This window comes from Anastrepha obliqua, chromosome 1 (genome assembly GCF_027943255.1).
Source record: "Anastrepha obliqua isolate idAnaObli1 chromosome 1, idAnaObli1_1.0, whole genome shotgun sequence".
NCBI classification, from domain to species: domain Eukaryota; kingdom Metazoa; phylum Arthropoda; class Insecta; order Diptera; family Tephritidae; genus Anastrepha; species Anastrepha obliqua.
The window spans coordinates 102,624,910-102,652,429 of record NC_072892.1 but is presented as its reverse complement, the minus strand read 5'-3'; the positions used below and the strand labels follow the sequence as shown (position 1 = coordinate 102,652,429).

The 27,520-nt window shown below is 38.8% G+C and overlaps 1 protein-coding gene across 3 annotated transcripts in view; it reads right to left on the bottom strand.

Moving 5' to 3' along the window:
• The window catches only part of LOC129253431 (uncharacterized), a 243,879-nt gene that overhangs the window by 137,629 nt on the left and 78,730 nt on the right, over positions 1-27,520 (bottom strand). For all 3 annotated transcript variants that reach the window (XM_054891798.1, XM_054891799.1, XM_054891800.1), the window contains exon 3: positions 20,117-20,730. In XM_054891798.1, the coding sequence (XP_054747773.1) occupies positions 20,117-20,730 (614 nt within the window). The remainder of the gene's footprint in view (positions 1-20,116; positions 20,731-27,520) is intronic.

The window sequence follows — 27,520 nt, the reverse complement described above, 5'->3', positions numbered from 1 at the left end:
ATTAAGGTTTCTATGAAATAAGTAAAAATCATTAGGTATACAAATTTCCGCCTCTAGATTTCCATCACTTAAAACAAATTATTATGAAAGAGTCGAAAGTTGACTTTTACTGCAAGTATTTTCCATTATTTCCCACTACTTTTCTCCATCTTTCTCTCTCCATATTTCTTTGTCAATTTTTTCACAAAAGTTACGGAGCTGGCAAACATCAAGAAGTATTAAAATCTTAAAGAAGTCAAAATTTTCCAATCAGCTTTTAATAAATGGGATATCGTGGCAAGGATTATAGGTCGGGCATTATCTCAGTTAATTAGTATCATAAAATTTCGAACAACATATGTATATTTTAAAAGGGTCACTTTTTAATTTTCAAAATTCCGTGAAAAATGCCAACATTTTTTTAAGCGCATTTTTCTCATTTTGAGCATAAATTTAGTCCATGTGCCAAATTTGAGCGATTACGCCTTTGAAAATGTAATTTTTTACTACTACTAATAGCCTTTGCTTGCAACGCTATTACACCTGATTGCCACATTGTTTTCAGTGACTTTTTACGCCACAATACACAAGGAGATATGCGTGCCTACAAAGCGACATATGTACATACATTTACATGTAACGCACTTACTGATTGCCATTTGAAGGTCATTCAGCATTCATTCAATAAATCATTGTTTCATCCGAAACAAAGAAAAAATCTTTTAGCCCATCACATAGTAGAGCATTTATGACAAGACGCAGACATGAAGTCAATGCCTTTTCAAGTGGTGGGGTTGCAGCTACTAGTGCCGCTGCTGCGCTCAGCTACATATGTACATATGTGTATACCCACCTCAGCTCCATACAACTGCATACATCTTGACCACTCTTCCATTCCTCGACGTCATATTTTTTTCGTCACTTGTGTATTTGCTCTCGTTTACAACAAATTATGGTAAGTTTCAGTTGTAACAACTTCAAGCATCATTTAAACTCCAATGATCTCGGCCAGCACATCGGACATTTGAGCATCTTCACTAATACACCAACAAACAGCACAACAAATGTGCTTTGTAAGTATTGTGGCTGTAATGCTACCGACGGGATGTTGTTATTGTTGCCAATTTTTATTATGGCTGCATGCACTAGAGGTGCGTATTGCGTGCCGCTGCTATGCGCGTACATTGAAAAAGCGAGCGTCATTGTCAGTGTGCTGCCGCCATCGTTCGCAGAGAGAAGAGCAGCCACAACACCGTTGCGCGCTTCAGTAACGGCAATGCGCAGGGGTTCAACATCTTCCGCTTACCTTTTTGGACTTTTTAATAAATGAAAGCAAGCAAAACAAAGGTGCTTGCAAGCATCTGACGCTTCAAGTAAAATGACCTTCGATGGTAATTATCTTAGTTTTTTAACATTTTTTTAAAGTGTATTTTTGTTTCTGCTCCTCAACCCATATGTTTTGCGTTTTGTTTTGACTCTTTCAAAATTTTGCTGATGATCGATAGGTGCAGACAGATTTTGCTTTTCAAAGTATAACTGCAAGACAACAGTACAAATATGTTGTTGTTATTGTTTTGTATTTTTTTTTGCTCTTTGGATGCTGTTGCTTATATCTCGTTGTTGTTTTTGGTTGTTTAGTATTACGCTGTGCGCGTTTATCATTATTTTGTAGTATTCATCGTATAAATCGGCGGTCGGCCCGCTCCAACGATGGCCAGTTGGTCAATGTCAATGTCAAGCTGAAGTTGTACGTATTTGATTTCATTTGAAAGCCATTATTGAATTTTGTATGCTTCATTGCATGTTGCTGTTGAACGATTCGATCATTAGTATTGATGATGACCGCATCAGCGCAGGAAGGCAACAACGAAAAATTTGAAAATTACAACTAATCTTCTTCATTTGATTGCTCACGAATATTAATTGACTAAAGGAAATAAGCATAAATAAGCTGCAAAATACTTAAAAATCAATTAATTTTTGTTGCCTGTTCTCTTATGATAATTTTCTTAATGCTTTAGACAGAGTTATACCAACTGTTGCTGTGTTCAATTACGGACAACAGAACTAATATCGTCGAAGCGGTAGCAGCCGTATGCTTATCAAACCGGAATTTAGACATAAACGAATACTGATAGCACATCGATATTTTGCCCAGTTTGGCTATTTTTCATCTTCATCTATTTCTTTAAAAAAGCATAGTTAATTGTCCAACAGAAACCATAAATCGGTTGTCTTTTTAGCTGCATGAAAACTATCGATATCGGCAACTATGGTTTGACAGTTGAGCATGGCAAACTATGTTGACATTTCTGTTCAGTGAGATTTAGTAAGTTATCATGAATCGTTTAACACCAGAGCTACGCTTCCAAATTGTAGAAATTTTCTTAAAAAAAAATATATAAATCTGTTCGCGAAGTACATTGAGTGTTGAAGAAATGTCGATTCGTCCTCGTCCTCAACTTGTTAGTTTTTTGTTCTTACATTATGTGGAAAATTTTACGTAAGGATTTCAAGTAACCAAATGTTTCTATAAAATAATTTTATTCTATTCTATTCTATAAAATACAGCTCACTCAAGAATTGAAGTCGAATGACCATCGTTTGCGCTTCATTTTTGCTGATTGGGCTCATTTAGATTTATTATTCAGTTTTTTTTGGAAAAAGTGGTGGAAAATTGGACTTATTCGAGGGACCATATAACTAGGAGCCGCGGCGGACATATGCCGAATATCATATTAAAAAAATATATATTAATAAATGCCATGAAATTATCTACCAGAGTATAATAAACCAAGAATATTCCTGTTTTGTGTTACCATCTTAAGTTCTCGAGCTCTTAAAAACAAAAACACATTTACATTTGCGATACATTTTCGCTACCAATTATGCAACTAAAAATATTGTGTACAGAGCAACACTTCAATAAAAAAGTGTTTTATTTAATTTATTTCATTTTATAGGCAAGCCAACCCGCGGGTATCAGCTGGTATATAAAATATGAAAAATTCTCTCTGTTCTGCTGCTTGGACTGGAAAATTTAGATACTCGCGGTTAAAAGGCAAACCAAATGATTAAATGCAATGCAAACAACACATCCGGAGGAAGCAGTTGTAAAAATGCGATTTTACTGTTATCAACTAAAATCGCCAAAACTTGCAAACCGCTCTAATATTTCCAAAGCATTAACAGAAAAGTGAAATAAAACTATTGCACACCAACACTCGAACCATAAAGTGTCACTTGAACGACTCGACGTTTTGTTGACAACTTAAAAGCGTACAAATGTCAAGCGTAAAAAACGCGCAATGACTGCGACTGTAAACTTTAATTGAGCCGATCGTATTTTATGGCAAAATCTCAATGCCCGACAAGCAGAAAAGTGAAAAAAGAAAGGGAAAGGTGCAATGCAAAGAGTTATCCAAAAAGACAGGTGAGATTAGGAGGAAAACAAACACAAAAAAAAATCAAACCAACAAAAACCAAATCTAAAAGCCCCAATCATAGCTGAAAAAGTGGCAAGCAAGTTAGGTAAAAGCACAAAAAAAAACCAGAAAGCAAAATAAATTAATGATTTGCGAAATACAAACGTCAAAGACATTTCAAAGCCATATCAAATTGCGTGCGGCGTGCATACGAACTCATACCGCAGACAGCTGGTGATATGCGGCATGGTGCGGCGTGTCGAATGTTGCACGAGTAGTGTGCCACACATGGATAATACTGAGCGCGCTATTTCTGGTGGCCTTTGGTGGTCGCCGTCAGTTGGCGGAGTTTGCAAGCAGGTGTTGTTGTTATTATTGCTGGTATAGCAGCGCGCGAGCGCTCGGTCGTCACTTTCATTAAAAATTTCGCCACCGAAAATGCAATCAAAAGAAAGTGGCAACGCAAAAGGCGAATATTGCAAAAAAGGAAATTCACAATCAAAAGCAAAATCATAGCAGCGAACAAATCAAAGCGGCGCGCACAAAATGCATTGCATGCAACATGGCGACGCGTGCAGCAAATTTGCTGTATTTGTTGCATTTGTTTGGCTGTCAGAAGCAAAAAAATGCAAACAAAATCCCGATCGACAATCAACGATCAACGCATTGTCAATGGTGGCACAATGACAAACATGCAACTTGCAAATAAAAATAACAACAATAGCTGCTAGGCTAGTGATAGCAGCGAGAGGCAGCTGACTGACAGCAATGGCCAAACAGCTAACAGCGAACGGTGAACAGCTGTAGCATGCAACGCTAATCTGCGGCAACAAACAGACTGCCGTAACGGTAGTCGGTAGACGGTAAAGTGTCCACTTTTGTTGTTGCTGCTGAACTGTTTTGTTTCGCTGTTGTCTTGGCAATTATGATTGTCGCAGCTGTCGCCGCGTCGACTACTGACTGCCATTGCCAACTAAAAAGCGAAGCAGTCAGCCGGTTAGATAGCCAATTTGGTCTATGACCACGGCGATCAAGACAGACGACAAAACTCACTCACTCACTTATACCACTCGTCCATTTGCTCAAGCATTCATTCGCTACTTCACTCAAGCGCTCAGTTGTTCAATTCAATTGTCGTCGAGGACCAGCACTCGATTTGGTTTGTTGCCACAAAGTGAAATTCAGTCCACTTTCATTCGCAGTTTGCGATTTTCTTTAAACTTTTTTTCTCGTTATATTCAAATTGCATTTATTTATGTATTTGTTTTTTAATTTATTTTTTTTTATGTTAAAACAAAGTATTTCCTTATCGGGCTCGGGTTAAAACTGAAGTTCAATGTGCGACTTAAATTATTCAAATTGAACCAAAAAGAAAAAAAAATTATAGTAAAAATTCAAAAATAACAATTTAATTGGGGTTCAAATTCAGACACCTATTGTGGAAATGTAAGTTTAAATTTTTAATAGGGCAATTCACAATTAAGTGTCAATGCAGGCAAAGGATTTTGCTACCTTGCCTTGCCTTTTATTTTTAGTGTAACAGGGACAATAATAATTTTTGCATAATAATAATTTTTGAGAAAAACAAAAAAAGAAAATAAAAAATAATAATAAAAATAACTATCAATGTCCTACCATCCGGCCTTTCTAAATTATAATGACAATGGTTTTGTTATGTTGCCATGGAGATTATTAAAAATAAAAGCTAATTAGTTTAACTCGCAAATTGTGAGCAAATACAGTACGCACCCCGTAAATGTAGGGGGTATTCATATGAAGTCTCAATTGTTGTATTGATGTCGTGTGGTCTACTGTTTACCAAACATTTATTGATCTGTTAAAAACTTTAGCACATAGGACAATACGACACCTTATGAATCACCTAATAGTGTTTGTTTGTGTTATACTTCTCTGGAATTTGTCAGTAATCCGGGAGTCCTGCAAAATCAGAAAAAGACAGTCAGAAAAAGCAAAATCAAATATCCGACTACTTTTTGTAATGAGAAAGATTTGAGCCTCTCGAAGGCGCTGAAAAGCTGTAGGGATCGTCTTATAACTGAAGTGGCAGCGAAAAGGATGTATGAAAAAGTTTGCGGCATTCCTTGATGCATTCACTAACTAGAACCGCGGATTGATTGATGATTTGTTAGGACAAAAATGTTTTGTAGGGGGTGAGTCGACAAAGTACAGGAGCTGCCTCTAGACTATTAAACAAATTAACACGCATTTCAAATAATGGGGCATCTTTTATGTAACAACTACTAAAGCTATCCACTGAAATTACTTATACAGGGTTACTAGGAAACGCGTCCTAGACACTTTCCTTTGCGCGAAAAAGCTGCACCAGCTGTTTCATAATACCCCAACTTCCAACATAGAAACAAAGTTGACAATATGGCAGCAAATTACATCAAATACGAAGTTTTAAATTGGGGAAACACTTCAATACCCTAATTTATGAAGTTATTTCATTAAATATAATTTAGGGTTATTCTCAATTTACTAAAATAACCTAGCAATATATGTGCGCATGTAGGTGAATAGAGTAGGAAACTCGTAAACTTTTACACTCAGATACAATAAATTTTTATTGCATACCGAGCCAAGATCGCCAATTGATATTTTTAGTTAATTAATTTCCTACGAACAAAGACGGAGTTCATCTGGAATTAAATAAACTTACCATAAGAACTTGGCAATGATTACTCAACATGACAGTTTTTTATAGAAACTTAATTTTTTATAAGTATTCTTTTCTAGCTAAGGCAAAGCTCTCGCTCTACAAATTGGTTAGAACAATTCTTGTACATACGTAAGCTTATAAAGTAGTAATCTGGGAGGCATAACTACTCCGACTGCTTAAGAATTTAAAATTTCTTATCTGTAGGATGCAGGTTAAACTAATATCCATAAACGATCTGGAAAAATACGATGCTTATACGACACTGGACGGAAAAACCATGACAGAGGCATGCAAAACCATTTATCCTTTCTTCTAGGAAAGCAACAAGTAGGCTCTTGAATATAAATAGTGAGGCCTTACGAAGTGTCACTGGACAGTAGAATCAAACATCTGTCGGCTTGGAAAGATCAATCAAGCACCTGTGGGCCTGCCAATGTGCAGCTCTCGCGAGACGAAGACTCATACACAGAAGCGGCAAATTTCTCGTCCTCAGCGTTAAAAATAGAAAATTCGTATCTTCCTGACAGAGCGCAAGCGGCGTCTAATGTCCATCACAGCCATGAAAGTGGTGTTATGGTATGGGGAGCAATATTGTGCTATGGCGCGTTCGTTTGAAAATTATAGACTACAAGATGACGGGAAACAGCCTTATAAAGCTCTGTTGGAATCATCTTTTCCCGAGATTCGTGAAATATTTGAATCTATTAATTGGACTTATCCGCCGTATTTCCCAGATCTGAACATTACTGAAAATCTGTGAGATTGATTTTCTCGTAAGAATTAGGAGTTCATGAGGCAGCAAATTTAAGACAAAAATGCTTTCATTGGAATCATTTAAGCGTTTTAATCTGAAAATTCATTAGGTTATCTGGAGAGTTCGTAGCGGCAGGCTAATCACCTACCCTGTCAAAAATCAAATAGATTAACGAAATCAACGCAACCAAACAAGCTTTGTTGTCGAGGCCCTTTGCTCCCGAGAAGAGTGAACAAGGAAAAGCAACTCTGGAGAATTTGTACAAATCCATTTATGAACATACTTACGAAGTAATTTATAAACAAAGTGGTAGCACTAACTATTAGGCTTTAAATAATAAATGTAAAAGAACAAAATTTCCTATACTTGTTATTATGTTTTCTTATGCAAGTGAACCAATAAATCAAGCACAGCATTACAGCTGCTCAAGTTTTACTACTCCGAAATACCATTAGATGGAATAATATTTTGATGTATGTACCTGTGGGCAAAAAGTAAGGTGAATTTATTTGTCAAACTTCGCGGGATTAAAATTTCACTCTAGTTATATTTTCATGAGTTGGCAGCACTGTTAGTAACATCTGGGCCAACTTTCATGTGAATGTTATTATCAGTAATACATTTACGCTTGTGTTTATCAAACGACCAAGAGCGCATTTTTCGATTTTTACAATGTCTGATTTGATTGAGCAGAGAAGTGCCATCAAATTTTGTTTGCGGAATGAAATTTCGGCTGCGGAAACGTTTAGTATGTTGCAGAAGGCATTTGGTGATTCGACCATGTTGCAGAAAAATGTTTATAAGTGGTACAAAGACTTCAAAGAGGGTCGAGAACGTGTTGATGACTTGGAGCGCTCCGCACGACCATCGACGTCAACCGATGACCAACACGTCAATAAAGTGAAGGAGTTAGTGCTCAAAAATCGTCGGTTGACTGTTAAAAACCTTACTGATATGATCGGAATATCAGAAGGATCTGTGAAAACCATTTTGAAAGACCATTTGGGCCTACGAAAAGTCAAATCTCGTTTGGTACCGAAAACTCTCAATTTCTTGGAAAAAAGTTGTCGCGTTGATGTGTGTGAAACAATGCTTTCAGACTATCAGGACAAGCTCAAATGCATCATTACGGGAGATGAGACTTTGATTTATGCTTACGATCCTGAAACAACCGACCAATCAAGCGAATATCGTGCTAAAGGCGAGGCCAGACCGAAAAGAGCACGTCAAAGTCGTTCAAAAATAAAGGTCATGCACACAAACGGTTTGACTTTTTTAACTAATTTTTTTATTATCGAGTTTGAACATATACATTTAAGTATGAAATTCGATTTCTTTTGCATGACCACCGCGTGCACGTTTTACGAAGTCCAATCGTTGAACCCAATTTTCGACCACTCTTTTGCATAAATCGGCCGAAATTCCAGCAATTTCGCGTTCAATATTGGCTCTGAGCTCACAAATCGTCGCCGGCTTGTTACTGTAGACCAATGACTTGACATAACCCCAAAACGGGACGGCTTGTTAAATGGACCGTAAAATGGCCGTAATGCTCTTAAAGTAGCAGCAACAGAACGATTATTTTCATAAAAAATTTGCACGATTTGCAATCGTTGCTCAAGTGTGTAGCGTTCCATGATGAAATGTATACTAATGAAGTTTACAAATGACAAGCGAAAAATAAAAAATATTGCGTCGTTCGCCCTCCCTATCGGAAAAAAGTTGAAGCGCATTAAAAACCCTATATATATATACGGATTCGACCGAAAGTTACCTATTACTATGATATGCAAAAAAAAACCCAATGTATTGTTATTACTGGATATCCAATAAATACATGAAACATATAAACTCTAGAAGCGCTAAGCTCCTCACCGAAAATTGATTCTTGGCACAGCTCTTCATATACGAGTGGCAGGTTGCCGAAGAAATAAAGTTAAATTAATAAATTACATACACCAAGCCTAGGCTAACTGTACCTTAAATTATGCATTGGTTCAACAAAATGTGGCACTGTGCGAAAGCACACCAGCATACAGCCTCGAATTGATGCAATTCGCCGTCGATAAGTGATGGATAATGTGTTGTTGTACAGCAGCTAATGAGATCAGTTACCCAGGCGTTGAAAGGAAGCCATAAAAATATATATTTACATATATTCATATACATTTGTGTGTGTGAAAGAGCTTAAAATGCGAACAACTGCAAGTGAGAGCGCGCGAAAAACGGGCACGGTAATAGAAAAACAATTTGGAGCACAATATTCACAAATACAACAACAACAACTGTTAGCCAACAACTAGCCACCTCATCAGCCATTTAATGATGTGAGTAATGAGTTTATGCTGCAATGTTTGTTGTTGCTGTTACTACTACTGCACTACTGCTACAGTTGCAACTGCATAACAAAATGTTGCCGTGGCTGTCAATCAACATTGTAATCAGCAACATAACCTGAGCATATCCTATATTGAGCATGTGAGTGTCTGAAAGTGTGTTTGTGTGCAATGCATTTGTGTTATTGGCTATCCGTGGCATGTTATCTAGATTTCTAACACTTTCGTGCCAGCGCAACTTGGGTTGCAGCTCAGCTGGGCTATCTTAACGTGCGACCAACCAAATCTCACTCATTTGGTGCACAAGCTACCGCTGACTGACTGCTATTGCCTGCCACATCGCACACTGCTATTGCAAATTAACATTAATTAATCGCCGTGCCGGCAACAGCCGAGTTGGTAAAGAAAAACGCGGCAATTTTTGAAGGTGTGGTTTTTATTATTTCCACAACAACAATATAAACCGCATTTCATCAGCGTGATAACTCATGCTTTGTATTGTTGTTGTTGCTGCTGCTCTTGTGCTAGTGCTGCGTTGTTGATTTGGTAGCTGCTTATGCAGTTGTGGCAGCTGCAATTAGGCGCATGTGTGCAACATGTTGCATATGTGCCCATATGCAGATTTTCATAGTTTTTGTTGCGTATTTCTCATTTAATTACAATTTTTTTTTGCTTTTTTTCTGTATGTTTTTTTTTTCGTTGCTGCAGAAGATCTTTATGGCGTGATTGCGTGCTTAACCGAAACATTTCACTCATTTCTTCTTCATTGCACTTAAAGAAGCATGGTAGCGCGCAACTGGTTGCATGCAACAACAAAAAATTAATGTTAATGTTTTTTGCGATGTGCCTTCAGCATGTTTTTTTTTTTTGTATTTTGCAGTTACTCTCTGGTCTGCCGCTTGATGTCTACATTTACGCCTACTTGCTTTTGTTGGTTGGCTGGTTTGTTGTTTAGTTTTCGCAGGAATTTTGTTGGGTGTTGCCCGAAAACGGTAATGCATTTCATTTAAATTTATTAAATATGAATATAAAAATTAAAATCTTCGTACGTGGCTGTAAATGGCGGCTGTGGTCGCGCCTGCGGTTGGCATTCAGATCTTATCGAAGGTAACTTTTTTGTGAAACGACTGAGCTGGGTTGGGCTTATTATGGGGTTTTGTCAACTGTAATGATGTGAGTGTTGCATGTTGAACATAAGAAATGCTTTTTAATGAGATTTTGTTAACTTTATGATTTTTTATTACATGTAAATACGAATATTAAAAATTATGCCTGTTATAGATGAAAATAAAAAATAAAAATAAAAACCTGCAACTATGAAATGAGCCGCATAACCAAAATAACCTTCAACGCCAGATAAAGGGCAGAAATACCTTTGTTTATCTCTGTCCTTTTCTGTCGTCTGTATGTAAAGTACCAACCTCCTGAACAAAGCAATCGATTTTCGTTATAAGACGCATGATAGGGATAGAGTGGATACATTATTTCCCAAACCCATTCTCTTCAGGAACTTCCAAGTTCTCATTAAGGAACGTACAGCCTAGAAAACTAATTCCATCACTTTCAGACTCTGATCGCACATATGTTGCACTGATGAATCGAAATTAGAAGATGGTAGAACAGGGGCGGGAATTAATGGGCCTAAATTCAAACATCGATTCCAATAGGTCTCTACCCAGCAATCGTCAAGACAGAAATACATGCCATTGAGATATATGTGAGGTAGGCCGGGTCGATTTGTGGGGAGGCAAAAAAATCGCCCATTGCTCTGTGAAAATCATATTCTAGGGATCAAAATAAGAAACTTTGCCCCCAATTTGGGTCGAACTTTAATGTCTTTTGTGGGGAGGCAAAAAAATAAGAAACTTTGCCCCCAATTTGGGTCGAACTTTAATGTCTTTTGTGGGGAGGCAAAAAAATCGCCCATTGCTCTGTGAAAATCATATTCATATTCATATTCAATTTGGGTCGAACTTTTTAGTTTCTTTTCTCATGTAAAGGCCAAAAATGGTGATATTTTGAAATGATTGTATGGGGAACCCCCCAGGGGAGTTCCAGGGGGTGTGTCAGTGGCATGGGTGGATCGGCCGTCCAAAGTTAGTGGGGGTCGGTCATACATTTGGACTCGATTGGAGCACTCTAAATGAGTCAAAGTGGGATTTTTCGTTCGACCCAAATTGGGGGACATTAGAATTCGTTTTAGAGGTATGGTTCCTTCGTCAAAGTTTCTTATTTTGATCCCTAGAATACGATTTTCACAGAGCAATGAGCGATTCTTAAATCGACCCGCCCTAATGTGAGAGAATGTCTTTGTAGAAAAATAAGAGGAACTCATATCTAAATACTTTCAGATAGGTAGACGGCTTTCACAGCCCTTCTATCAACTGTAATCAGCTTAAAAATGGTAAATGACTGCTTGAATCTTCCCAAAATTACACGTGGGAAATGAAATAGTGGACCATCTCGCTAAAACAACGGCAGACATGCCCCTAATAGGTCCTGAACGTTTCTGTGCACTTACAAAGGGCCGGTGGAGGTGGGAAGTGGAGAAGTTCGTTGAACCCTAGCGAAATTCTATCGGTCAGCGACAAGCACAACAATTCCTAATGCCTGACAGAGCAATTTCTGATAAGCTACTTTCACTTAGCAGAGTAGACTTAAGACTGCTAACTGGTAACTTTACAGGTCACTATAGCCTGAGATGCCACTTAAACAACATCGCTCTCTTAGACCACCATCTGCCGATTCTGTGAAATGGACACTGAAAATTCAGAGCACATTTTTTGCAAAACGGCTACAGCACTTTGGTGATACTGCCGTACTTACTTAAAAATTATGAAACAATAAATCCCAGAATTTACTAAAATTTTTAAAAATCCTTAAAGTATAAGGTACCTCAGCAGGCTTTGCAAGACGCATGAAAACCAGATAATTCGTATTGAGTTCCTATCTGGTGATATTTTTCATCGCTGAAGCTATATAGATATGGGAATGTACAGTTCAGCAAAACACTCTCCGCATCAAAGTAGATAACCAGATGAGTGGCGCTCCCCGCTTTACATGCTGTTCGCTGACTTTAAGAAGACATTCGGTAGATCAAACGAGACGCAATATGGCTGGCGTAGAGTAGAAAAGGAGTTTCCACTAAGATAATCGAACTCAACCCTGAACTGCCAGTGCCTCACAATGGTAATATCAGCAATCCATTCACCAACAGCGCAGGTCTAAGACAAGGTTGTTCCCTGTCGCACTTTCTCTTGGCCATTGTCCTACACGGCGTCATGAGCCAATTAACCCGACATCGTATGAAGTTTTACCAGACATTTGGAGGGTCTGGACTTCCCCGATTACATCTGCTTCCTCTCTTACAAACTCACAATAAAGCAAGACCTATATTGGCTGACGGGTGTCCGGTGAATTTGTCGAAAGCTTCTGCTACTTCGGTTGCGCTGTCACGACAGACGGTGGAGCAGATGAAGATGTCAACTGCAGGCTAAACGAAGCAAGGGCGGCGTTCGGGCGAATGCATACAGGATGGATGAGCTCGCAAATCTCAAGGCGCTCTGAAATGTATATATTCAGTTCTTGTGTGAAGTCTGTATTGGTGTAAGGAAGTGAAACATGGCTGGTCTCTAACACCAACACACAGAGGCTAGAATCATTCGTCAACAAATACCTCTGCAACATCTTTAGAATATTCTGGTTGAACACTATCAGCAACGACGTGCTATGGAGATCAACGAATGAAGAATCTACGCTATGACAAATCAAAAGCAGAAAGTGGCGATGGATAGGTCACGTGCTTAGAAAACCACCAGATAGCATCACGAGCACTGGACTGGAACCCGCAAAAGGAGCAGAGCTTGCGGTCGGCCAAAGAATACTTGGAGAAGGTGCATTTTATAAGTTAAGTAAATTTTCTGGGAGTATCCCGCCTACTGCAGCGCTGAGGGTTCTATTGAAAAGTTTAGCTGTCTTCCATTACTGAAGCTTTGTAAGTGTTGACAGCTTAGTTGTTCTGAGTGATGTGACCTATAGGTTTGTCTCGGAATACCCAAATGTTGATTCTTGCTTTTTTTGCTTGATGTTCTGTGTATTTTCTCCATATAAAGGGTTTTTCAATTGGCGCGGGTCGATTTTGGCGCCCTGTGGCAGCCATTTTGTTTTGGTGACATCTGTTAAATCTTTTGTTTATTATTCAGTTGTTTATGCTAATCAAGTTACACGATTGAACAGCACGTTCAAATGATAAAACTTTATTGTCAAAATGAGTGTTCATTAACGCAAACTTTGCGCGCATTGCGCCCATTTTTCGGTAGACGTGGTGGCCCTTCCAATTTCTTATGGCTCATATTGAACCATATGGACCTAGACGACATGTGGTTCCAGCAGGACGGCGCTACGTGCTACACAGCAAACGCCATTTTATTCCATTTCAACATATACCGCTCTTTACAACAAAATGGACCAGTCTTTATAAACTCAACGAAAATTTTCTTCAAGCTCACATTTTATTGTACGAAAGTGTGGTGGGTTAAAAGACTGCATACTCAGATTTTTTCGAGAAAATGTGACTAAAAGGTTTGAATCTTTGAAAATAATTTGTTGAATTTTTTCCTTATTTTATACAAAGTTTTAAACTTTAAGTAAATGGTTGTTGTTCTAGTATATATTTAAAAAAAAAATGTAATAAAAAATTAGACATAGTCAAAATTTAGCGATATGCCACTATTTTTATCACAGGTGTGGCCTTGGTGTAGTCGGTATGAGGTCGCTCTTGTAAGACGATCTCTTCTTCTTCTTCTTAATTGACGCGATAACCGCTTACGCGATTTTGGCCGAGTTTAACAAAGCGCGCTAGTCGTTTCTTTCTCGTGCTAACCGGCGCCAATTGGACACACCAAGTGAATCCAAGTCCTTCTCCGCCTGATTTTCCAACGCAGAGGAGGCCTTCCTCTTCCTCTGCTACCACCAGCTGGTACCGCATCGAATACTTTCAAAGCCGGAGCGTTTGTATCCATTCGGATGACATGACCCAGCCAACGTAGCCGTAAGGCGATCTATTCAAAGTTTATTCAAGAAGAATTTGCCATGTTGAATCAGGCAACTGACTACCCAGTCTCAGGGACCAGTCACCCCGTGCATGAAAACTCTTAACCCAAACTAAATTATTCATAACTGTTCGCTTGTTCCCACCGGAAGTTACAGACACCACTTTTCTTTAGAATTCTTCAGCACAAAATATTCAGCACATTAAACTTAATTGCTTGCCAGACCTCAATTCAATTTGTTGTAACCTTTCTTCTGCAAATCTCTCCCTTTTTTGGCGACACACCAACACATTGAAGATACTCGCGAAATTAGGTCACTTTTGCAAAAAAATGCTAAAAAACATTTAAAGTAGAAACGAAAGACAAAGCCGCCCATACGCCTGCGCGACCATAATTTGCGCTACATTTAAGCAAATTAAGCCTCCGCTTCAATCTTCTTGTTTTTTCAAATTTCGCGCTGTATTTGTTGTTGTTGTTGTGGATGTGGATGGCGCGGCAATAAATGCAAAATATTGCACAATTATTTCCTCCAACTCAAGGAAAAAATAAAATTGCTGTATAACAACCATTTTCGGCGCGAATAACGGCACAGCGCAACGCGCGATGCTCACTACGATGGCAATGCGCACTATTTGTCATAATAAAAACGTTCGCACAACAGGCGCGCCGTCATTGAAATGTTGTGTGGTGGCACAGGATATACGAATACGAGTAAGAGTTGCCTGCGATCGTGCCGCGCGCTGTTTTGTGGTTTGGTGTACATCGTTTGGTGTGGCGCGACGTGGCATGGCGTAACATGCCCTGCCGTCTGGTCTGGCCTGGTCGGCAGTACTGATGCGTGGGCAGCGCTGTGACACATTTTATCATCATTAGCCGCCTTCCTGCTTGTCGCTTGCCACATGCGGCCTATTGTTGTCGTTGCTTTAGTTTCGACGCTTTCAATTTTCAATTTTATTTTCTCCACTACCAGCTTGGTGGAGCTCAGGAGAGGCGTGTTAAGTTCAAAACGTTGCATGCCACTGGGTTCGCCGATTATTGTTGCCTTTTGCTATTATAAATGAAAATTTATGCCACAAAGGCTTCATCATCATCAGCGGCAGCAACCGACAGGGATGGCGGCAAAGGCAGTGGCAAGCGCTTACACATTTGGTGTTTTTCTAACGACAGTTAGGCGTCGGCAGCACGTCGCGTTGAACTCGGTGGCAAAGAAAGCGTTTAAAGTCGCTTGATTGTGCCATGTTTTATGGTGACTTGGCTTACTTTCTTATTTTATTTTCGTTTCTTCAAGCGTTTTTTTTTTTTTGTTTTCTTAGTTTGTTGGATGACTTTTCAAAAGCGCACTCAAGTGACTGCAAAATGTCAACTTTTGCATTTAATTTGTTTATTGAAATCAACGCGTTGAGGTGTAGAGTACTTGCTGCCATATATATTTATGTATGTATGCACATAAATGGTAGTATATATTTCATCATAGAGATACACTTGCCACAATAAATAAGCATACATGCAGTGAAAAAAATTTCTGTATTCACCAAAATAAGATAATCAGGCAGTTCCGTAATTCTCTGTAGAGTGAGTTTCACTGAAATTTTTTGGCAATCTGCCCGTTTATAATATTTTAGCTGCTCAGCCTCGCCAAGGAGCCTAATAAATAAGGGGATGCACTGAGAGTAGAGTAAGTACTGCATTGCTTTCGGGCGCGTCAAGAAAGTAAAACTTTTGGGATGCTCCTTTAATAAGAATAACGTAAATCAGTTGAGTTGGGCCGGATTAATATTGCGCACAGGCTATGGCATTGGTCGGCCTAAGAGATCTTTCAGATCGTAGTACTAAATACCCTTACATTAATATAATAATAATAAGCACACAGAACACAGTACGCCCCTCTGATTTTGTGTTATCCAATATCTTAACATATCTTATCAAAAGAAAGTTGAGGTACTGCATTCGATGAGTTTGAACGGCACAGCAATCCTCAGAAATTAATCACATTGAGTCCTTATACGATTTGCTGAAATAGGATCCGTAACCGCCACATAAACTCAAACAAAAATTCTTAAGAACATAATTTTTAACAAAATAGTTAGGCCTGACATAACAAAGTTAGTAAATTCTATTTCTTATTTTTATTGAAGCTCTGTTTTTTTGCGTAAATAATGTTTAAGTACAAGACAGGTGGGTCACAACGGACCCATTTCGTGGTCTAAGTGGCATCGTTGCCTCTATGTGCGATGCGGCTGCCAAACCTACCTAAACCAGGTGGTAGAAAAATGGTCTGGTACTGCCCAAGTAGCGCTAAAGCGCTGTTTTGATACCGATGTGAGACCTCCAACAGACAGATATCTACAGCCAGACAGAGCTGCTGATGTAACGGAGAAGATTGATGGGATTGAGGTGGGCGCACTGCCCCAGGCTGTCGATGAAAGGAGCATCCAGTGACCTTAATCGTCTAACTACCAAGCCCGTACATTTACAGAGAAAGAGCTCAATAGTCTCCTTCCCACAGCTTGTGCTTGTGCTTGGGGGTTAAATGGTAAACCCAGCTTTTCTGCATGTCTGCCGCGCTTTCCTTGAAATAAGTTGTTCAATTACCCTTTAACAATAGTCAGGGGGATGCCGATGACCGAGTGGGAGACCTCAGAAACCAGTCCAGTCGGCCACTTTCTGAAAATCATCAGCTATTTCATTTCCCTCTAGGCTCTTATATGATGGAACCCAGTCCAGATAAATTTTACCAGCCCACCCAATAAATTTGATTTTCTTCTTACAGGAGTTGACTAATTTGGATCTGCACCAAAGCATTATGATAGTTTGACTATCGGAAAAAATGTTAATATCTCCCTCGCTCTCACGTTCTCTAGGCATTGTGCATACAGTATTAGTCAACTTCAAGAAAATGGATAAATCGGCTGATTTAGAGAAAACCTCTGCTTCGACTCCCGATGCTATCTTGGAGCTGTCAGTGAAAACAGAGGTACAAGCTTCGGTGAAGACTTTCTCCCGTTCCAATAAAATGGGAACGCAAATATTTTTAAATACAAGGTAACACAAAATTAATCATCCAATTTTGTTTTTGACTAATTTTTTACTACATAAAAAAAACCCATTTTGAGTGATGGACACCTTTAGCTTAACTTTTACACGCCCTACTCCTTGTCTGTTTATATACTCCAGCTGTCTACGAGTAATTCACAATAGTCGAATATGATTGATGAATCCCGCCATTTCCAAACATTATAAGTCTTTTGATAGGGTGATTAATTTTGCGCCATTTTGCATGGCACGTTTTCTTCAGTTACGAACTATAAAAACTAATCTTCAAAATCCTCCAAGGTCCCTGGTTTCCTAGAGCTGCAGATATGGCGCATTTTTCTCCAATCGGGTACGAATATTTATTGCGATAAGTGTATGCGTTTCGGTTTGGACGCTTGTGTTGGAGTGAAAAAGCCTTTGAAGTGACTTTTTATTTATCCAGCTAATTAAGTGAAAAGTGAATATATGTAGCTGAGAGAAAAACGAAAATAGCTGCTATGACAAACCTTTGTAAAAAATCCTACTTAATTAAGTAAAGGAAATCAAGAGCAGAAGAAATCAAAAGAAGAAAAGATCAAAAAATCGTTAAGCTTCAGTATTGTTTTGGCTGTAATAGAGAATCACTCGCGGCGCCTTTGTGAAAACCTCCTACTTTCGTGAAAACGATAAAAGTAGTTTCGTGAGGGGGAAGGCCAAAAATAAAAACCATTTGCCATTCGGAGTCTGTAATTGTAGGTCCCTCCGTTTGTGGAACAGCATAAAGACGCACGATACAAATAGGAGGATGAGCGCGGCCAAACACCTTACAGAAGTGTACGCGTCAATCGTTATAATTCTTTTAGTGCGAGTAACGGTTGTGTGGCCTAACTGGCAACCTTCTGTGTTATCATTATGTTATTAGTTACTTGGCAGCACTGTTTATTAGATGTCAAAACTTAGCTTCTAGTTTTATTTCGTTCACTTTTCTTTCACGTCAGAAAATACAAAGACGAACTTAATGCTTTAGCGCACACGACATTCACCACTCTCATCTGGGTACCTGGCCATAGGAGCATAGAATAACATGAGAAAGCTGATGGACTGACAAGATAAGGGGCATCTTATAAAAAATCCAAAACGGTAGAAATAGGCAGCTTCAAGGTGTACACAAAAGGGATATTTTCTCGCTATTCCAAAAGTATTCAACTGACAGATGCAAAATAACTAAACAGACATGGCCCAATTTCAACAAATCCACAACTGAAAAGTTGTTCAGAAAGCCACGAGCAGTCATATTCGGAATTATGTCAAAAATAACCGGCTACTGGCTTCTTGGGAGACTACGCCAGGAAGATGGGGTGGTCGTACAACGTTAGATGTGAAAGCTGCAATCACAGCAGTCTTTCACTAGCTGTGTGAGAGCCCAAGTCTGGGTGCTCTACAACATAGAATGCTAGGCGAACTCCCGATGATTAACTTGGAAGAAACTGCAGAAAAGAAAATAAACGATATAGGCAGATTCACTCAGATTAGTTCGACAAGTGGTGTATCAAAAAGGCATCTTTTTTGCTAATTGGGTCTGGGCTGTGTCACTCAGGCAACATCTTCATCACACCATCATCCCCACCGCCACATGGACTTAAACTGGGACTTGCGACACCCCACAAGTTGTGTCCCCATTTGATTACGAAACCGCTTTAATCGCATACACTGAGGCTGTATTAATTTCTCTACAGAAGTGAGAGGCACTGCATTAGAGAGAGAAGGCCTTACGTCAAACAGCTGGCTGGATGCATGCACGCGTACTTCTGCTGCAGCAACGTCAATAACGTTTTTTAATAGCCACACCTCGTAGGTTTCTTCACCAAGTATTGGTTTTTATGGAATTCGTTTTTTTTTTGTTTTTTGCAAATTAACCCCAAAAGGTGACAAAACTCATTAAATTGGCTTACACACCCTCTGCCATGGCCGGCAGATATACTCAGCCATATCTTAACAAATTTTCTATTGCGAATATTCATTTTCATTTTCATTTGCAATTGCCAAACTTTACGTCCCCCCTTTTTCAATTTCAATAGCAATTGCATTCGCTTTTTTCAAATGTCCATATGTATGTTTAATCAATCTATACATGGATGCATTTTCATATATGAATGTAGGTTTATCTGGTGAGGTTTGTTTACTTTGGCAAGCCAGTTGGACAGTTGTAGTTGACATGCGACACGACGAGGGTAATGTACCCATTAAACATTCGGTATTTACGACCAAACAAAAAAATACTAAAGAGCAAATAACAAAAGAGTGGAAAAAAATGCGCTGCATAAACGCGTGCGCATGCGCGTGCACACTTTTTAACAGCCTCCTCGTATTTGCTTAGCTTTATAGCGACATAAGCGGATTTGTGCTGCACAGAAAGCGAAAAAAAGAACGCAAAAGCCACAATATAGCAACATTTACTTTAGCTAAATAACCGTAAAAAATATGTGCGAAAAAGCTAATGGCAAAAATGGAAATTTAACGTGAGCGCACAAATATAAACATAAACAAAGCTTGCGCAATTGGTTTACGTGGTTTTGGTTAGTTTGCGTTTACGTTTGTTTTTTTTTTGCTTGCCATTTTCGTCTTTTTCGCTTTACTACGCGTTTGTTTGGTTCAAAAAACCTATTTTCTACATTTGCTGCTATTTATAGATTTTCGCAGCCAAATGTGACAAATAAATAGCTAATTAAAATTGGCAAATATTAGACAGCTGCTAATGACTGCTTGCAAAAATGGGCAACACAAATACACGCAATCGAGTAGATGTGCAAATTTCTGCTACGAGCATAAAAATCCAAAGTAATCAGTACAAATTCTTGCTCAACTCTGTCACTCACCTCTACGCGCTCCAGATATTCCTGAAATGCCGCATACGAGTCCTCACCGTCGTCATCGGTCAAATCGCGCACCAAAGCCAAGTCGAGATTGTCCAGAGTGGCGGTCAATTTGCGGCAGTTGTCTGCCGCCGCGTCACTCGTTGTCGCCTTATCAGCTGTCATGGCTGTGTTGCCATTGTGGTTGAACGCGCCACCACTGCCACTGCCGTTTCCGCATTTCGCGCTGTTGCCGCCGCTGTTGTGACTGCTGTTGCTGCTGCTGAGGCTGCGGCGCGGTATGGTTGCATAACCGGTGCTGCCGGCCAAGTTCGCGCTGATGGTTCTTGTTGCAGGTGTTGCAGCGGTTTCTATGTCTGCCGCTGTCGCCGTCGCCTTCACAGATGCTGATGCTGATGGTGATGGAGTAGTTGCAGATGTTGTCGTTGTAGCGGCTTCCGTTCCATCGTTCGTACATTTATTGCTGCTGATAACAGCAGTCGCTTTGTAATGTTCGCTATTAATTGCATTCGCTTTTGCTTCACTTGTTGTCATGTTTTTGCTGCTACTCTTTTGATTATTGTTGCTACTTTTATGTTGCGCCTTAATGGAGTTGTCATGATTTCGCATTTGTTGTTCTATAAAATTAAGAAAAAATGAAAAAAAAAATGAATGAGAAACACATAAATTAAGTGCTTGGCAATGAGTATAGCAAACGGTATGGAAAATATAGAAAATACAAAGTAGTAGTGGACAATTAGATAGAAGCAAGAAATTCTTGAAATTCCAGCACAGTGCATACTGTTATGATGCATAGATACCTTTCGATATTTTTACTTTGATCGCGCACTGCTTTTTGCGCAGCCATAAATTAAGCTTCGATCTGTCAACTATACCTACACACATTCATATGTATGCATGTATGTGTGTATTTATTCGCATTTACTCCTATGTTTATATGTTAATTTATGCGCACTTGCCGTTACGCCAAACTCATAAATTGCATTTGCCACACCTGTCACCAGCCACATTGTTGCATGCTACCGCATAGTTGCATACGCTGAGTTGGCAATAATTCCGACAAAAATTTACAAACAATTGCGGTGATTATATGACAGTACTGGTGAAATATTACTGCTAGCCACGAGTGTGGACTAACGGCGCAGGTGAGGAGGTTGTGGGCTAGAAGTTTATGAATTCACAGAAATTATTCGGTGTCCTATTAAAATAACTTATTTTCAATTTAGCAGAATTCTTTTTATTTTTTGAGGCCGTTATAAAGTTATTGTTAAGCAGCTGCAATGTATGTAGTAACATTTAGCTTTAGATATGGAGAAATACAACCAACTCGTTGATAGAGATACTTGAAAAACCGTGCAAATAATAAATTGTGTCAAAAAATATGTGAGACTTATGGTAAATTAGCGATTTTTTCCACAACTTTGAGAAATCATGCAAGATGATATAACTTCAAATATTAAAAAACAATAATAATAATAATAATAATCACATCTTATTATTACAACTAAAAAACTTCTCAAATAGAATTCCTTACACGAAATTTCCTGGAACAGATAGACAGACTAAGCCACCGTTAATCGGGATTAACAACTTAATTTGGAATTATCTCAGGAATTAAATGCGTTTAATGCGGATTGCCAACAGCATTGCCGAAAAGTGACAGTTAATATCTTTTGTAAATGAAAGTAATGCAACTTTTACATAGAAGCATTGACCATTGCAGTGTATTTCAGGCGGAAGTCACTGCCATAAAAGAGGGACTTACAGAAATAAAAACGAGAGTATTGTCCACAAATGAAGTCTTCATTTACTCGGACAGTCAAGCAGCAATAAAAGCGGTTGAATCAAAAACGCACTAGTCAAAAACTGTAGAATGTTTTAAACTACTAAATGACGTATCTAAGTGCTACAAGGTGCACCTTATCTGGGTGCCAGGCCACAGGAATATAGCAGGAAACTGTAAGGCGGATGAACTTGCACGAACCGGTACAACGCTCGATCTCGAACCGGATAAGGCGCTGATACCCAACGTGGACGAAGAGCGACGAGCAGGCTCTTATAACTAAATGGGGAGAAAGAAATGCCCACATATACAATGCCATTGCTGTCGAAATGGAAGGGAAAATTTGGCGCGTTGGATACCCTTATACAACTAAATAACTGTACGAGGAAATACAGGTGCATTTTTAACTAACTTTTTTCATATTACCCACTAACTTGATAATTTTTGCAAAGAAGAGAAAGGATGGAATGGGTCCATCAGCAGGAACCCTTCAATTCGGAGGAACTTTTCTGGCATGCAACGCATAGCAATTTATGAGTTTTTTAAATTAATATTTATTTTTTATTATCGGGGCAGCGTATTTGTTGCACGCCCTTAATCTTTTACTGACAAAATTATCCAATAAACAAATCAGCTGTTCACTAATCCGCGTAACAACCGTCTGTCACACTTCAATTTTAATCAGAATTACCTGCGCCTGCAATCTCAATTAACGCCACCGTCTGTCTAGGTTATAAGACACGTTCCACAAAGTAGAAGAGATTTCGTCACTTCTCTCCTCGGAATCGCGACTGAAATGTCAATTCTTAACCATTTTAATTTGGTATTTTTAATTTTTTTATTAAATAATAAAATAAAACGAAGTTACTCACTAAAACGAGCAGACAAGTCGATGAACATATGCTATTCTGTATTTATAGCAGGGGTTTTTAATGACCATAACACCTAGTCACGTACACACATTAGTGTGACATCTAAGAAACAATATAAAGCATTACGAAGAAGGCAGCATCTCTATACCTGAATTTCAAGCAATAACCATAACAGTGGAGAGTGATCAAATGCGACCAATACATAGAGCTAATTAATAGTCACGACAACCGATTTTTAATGGGCGGTGACTTCAATGCGAAGCACACACACTGGGGCTCGAGATTAACTACTACAAAAGGTAGAAAATTATGCAAAGCTCTTCAACAGACTGGATGTATAACATTTTCTACTGGGACTCCAACATACTGGCCAACGGATTCACAAAAAATACCCGACCTAATCGATTTTTTTATTGCCAAAAAAATATCAGCTAATTATATCAGCATAGAAAGCGGGTTGGATATGAACTCGGATCATTCTCCAATTTTATTAACATTATATGAAAATGCGCTTATCAAGAAATTGCCATTTACGCTAACAAATAAATATAAGGATTGGGAATATTTTAGGAACGTTTTAACCGCGGATAATCACAATGCAGAAATTACCAACACTTCCGATTTAGATGATGAAATATTAAGATTATCTAACCTTATACAACTGGCAGCCTGGAGTAGCACTTCGGAAAAAAAGTTTGTCACATCAGGTCATAAGATATTAAAGATATGGTCGCAGAAAAACGCAAAATACGAAGACGATGGCAGCAAACAAGATCTCCCTTCGACAAAAAACGACTAAATAAAATTACGAAAGAAATTTCCAGGAAAATAAAAGATTTAAAAAACAGATCTCTGAGTACGTATCTAAAGACCTTATCGAACGAACGCAGCAGTGATTACTCGCTCTGGAAATGTACAAACAACTTTTCACAGCCAGTAACACAGTACCCACCAATCAAAAAAGAAGACAGTTCTTGGGCCAAAAGCAGTAAAGAAAAAGCTAATGTTTTTGCTGAGTACCTCGAGGGCATCTTTAAGCCATATGACACGTCGAGGATAGCCGGAATGCAGCCACTTACCTATGAAACTGATGCCGAAATTTCCCTTGTTACGGATTCCGAATTGCTTGGTGAAATAAATAAACTAAAATCAAAAAAAGCGCCTGGGTATGATCTTATTACTGCTGAAATTTTAAAACAACTTCCTCAATGCACGATATCTAGGTTTACTGAAATAATGAACGCCACATTCAAATTGCACCATATCTCAATATGTTGGAAAACTGCTGAAATAATTATGTTTAATAAACCAGGGAAGCCAGCGCATGATGTAACATCTTATCGGCCTATCTCGCTCCTACCAATTATATCAAAACTGATGGAAAAGCTTTTAGCCAAACGTCTCAACATAATTATTAAGCAAAGAAATATAATACCAGTGCATCAATTTGGTTTTCGCACAAAACATTCTACCATCGATCAAGTGCACAGAATTACTCGCATCATTAAAAACGCCTTTGAGGAAAAAAAGGTGTGCTCTGCTGTCTTTCTCGACGTGTCTAAAGCCTTTGACAAAGTTTGCCACATTGGGCTCCTCAACAAAATAAATGCGCTTCTACCAATACAATATTTTAATGTTCTAAAATCGTACTTATCCGATCGTTTTTTCCGAATAAAATACGAAGACACATATTCCGAACTTAAGGAAATTAAAGCTGGCGTCCCACAGGGCAGCGTGCTGGGGCCCATTCTTTATATTCTTTTTACGTGTGATCTACCTATTGACATAAATTGCTCCACAGCAACTTTTGCTGACGACACAGCCATCTTATCGGTAGGAGAAACTCAGATTGACTCAATCAAAAACCTTCAAATTTATTTAAATAAAATCTCCGAGTGGACCATTAAATGGCGCATAAAACTAAACGAAACAAAATCGGTTCATTTAGACTTCACACAGAAGAAAATCAAATATCTGCCACTACATATAAACGGCGTACAAATCCCGTATCACAACACCGCCAAATACTTAGGTATGACACTAGATACCAAGCTTAGATGGAATGCTCACGTTAAAAAGAAAAGAGAAGAGTTAGATATCAGATTTAGAAATATGTACTGGCTTATGGGCAACCAATCAGCCTTATCCCTATACAATAAAATTCTTTTATATAAGCAGGTGCTTAAACCAATTTGGACATATGGGATCCAGCTATGGGGCTGCTCAAGCTCAACCAACATAAAATCCATACAAGGATTCCAAAATAAGGTACTACGATGCGCTGTTAATGCACCTTGGTACGTCCATAACACCGATATCGAACGCGACCTTGGCATCGAATCAGTTGCCACTTCGATCAACATCAACGCTAAGTCTCATATGGAAAGACTACGCCACCATGTAAATAGCGAAGCCTCAGCCCTAATTGACCCCGTTAAATGGAAAGAAAGGCTGAAACGAAAAAAACCGCACCAACTCACGTAGTAGCCCATTTCCCTGCAAGCCTGATGCAGAGTATTTTTAAATTTAGTTGAATTGTACAAAATTAAATCCAAATTATTCGTTAGTTTATAATTTATTAACTAGTTACAATGTAAATAATAATAAAAAAAAAAAAAAAAAAAAATCTCCCGGTTGACTTCTCTAACATACGTGGCCTTCATAAAGGGTGTTTTTTTAGAGGTTAGGTTTTCAAGTTGGCACTACTTTTTTCGTAGATGGTCTTTTTGACAGCTGTCACTTGATTTATGCTCAGTTTGGTTTGCCGTTTCATAATGAATAGACTTACACCTGAACAACGTTTGCAAATCGTGCAAATTTATTACGAAAATAATGGTTCGGTTCGCGCAATGCATCGAAGAAAATTTTGTTCAGCGATGAAGCTCACTTTTGGTTGAATGGATATGTCAATAAGCAAAATTGTCGCATTTGGAGTGAACATAATCCACAAGCCATTGCTGAGACGCCGTTACATCCTCAAAAAGTCACTGTTTGGTGTGCTCTATGGGCAGAGGGAATCATTGGTCCATATTTCTTTAAAAATGAAGCCGGCCATAATGTTACAGTCAATTGAGAGCGCTATAGAGCCATGATTGATGACTTTTTCGTGCCTGAATTGGACGATGTTGATGTGGACGACCTTTGGTTCCAACAAGATGGCGCTACATGCCATACAGCCAACGCAACAATCGATTTATTGAAGGAAACTTTTGGTGAGCGCATTATCTCGCGCCGTGGACCTGTGGCGTGGCCTCCAAGATCGTGCGATATAACACCGCTGGACTATTTCTTGTGGGGCTATGTGAAGTCGCTTGTCTACGCAGATAAGCCCGAGACGATTGACGTCTTGGAAGAGAATATTCGGCGCGTTATTGCTGACATACGGCCCCAATTGCTGCAAAAAGTGGTCGAAAATTGGGCCTCTCGGCTGGAATTTATTCGAGCCAGCCGCGGCGGCCACTTGCCCGAAATCATTTTTAAAACATAATGACAAACCCTTATCTTTATAATATAATAAAGCTAAATTCTTGGCCATAACATTAAATTATATACGTTTTATTTCATCTTGAAAACCTAACCTCTAAAAAAAACACCCTATAGAATGTCTAAACAAACTGCTGGTACAGACGAGCCCGTGTTTCAAATGCGCTAAAGGAGCATTCATGAGACCTGATATTGTCTGGATAGAAAGGTTTGTAATTACGTAAAGTCATCAGTCGAACAAGAAAGATAATGCGTTGTAGTAAAGGCAAATAATCAATAGCCACATTAATAAAAGGTACCAAAAAGTAAAGAAAGAAAAAGGATTTTCCTTCTCGTTTGAAGAGGTTGAAGTCCAATTGGAAATAGACGCGAGTTGTAAGAATGTAATATATAAGATCAGAAAATCTTAAAGATCGGGGACCAAACTCCAGAAATATTTTACAACATTCTCAACGTCACAAAAGCATCTACTGAATTTGTGAGTCAGTGATCCCAACTTTAAGTTGTTGTTGTTGTAGCAGCAGAAATATTCCCGATGCATGTACGGCGAATGCTGCTGGAGTGGCAGTCCTTGGCCGGATATAAATCTGACGTGGGAACCGGTTATTCGGTTGTAATAATCACGAGACTAAAAAGGCAGTATGCGACAATGGATAAATGGGATTCAAAAATATCGAAAGTGTCTTAGAGGTTCTGACACATACCCTTAAAAGGTGAAAGAAACTCATGTGGGCTCTGCAAAGGTTCTGATATGTCGCCATTGATAAATCTTACATATAACTTCAATTTTCAAAGACCCTTAAAGGTTCGTATTAGCCAGTTATGATTGTACAGAGGGATCAATTAAGAAATACATTTTTCAGTAAACCTACAAATTGATACTGTCATTATTTGAAAACTACTTAGCACGTGCGTGCTTTTCGAATACCTCATGCGGTTGTTTTGCTTCTTAGCATACCCGCCGAGATACGCTGAATATACAGCTGAAAATATTTACTTATTTTGAAAAAAATAATAAACGCACTATTTAAGCTATATTTGCATGTTCGTCTGAACTCATTTCTTGCACACATAATCTTAGATGGATGTAGGCCTAAGTCCAATGGCATTGACTTTCTGGCAATGCGCAATTCAGTTGATCGGTGCCAAAACCAAAGTCATGGGTTTTCTTCGATACTGGCCGCTGCAGCGGCTTTGTTTTCTTCGCCCGACTTTTTTGACGGTACGACAAAATACCAGCTCACTGAAGCCATGATTACGGCCAACTGC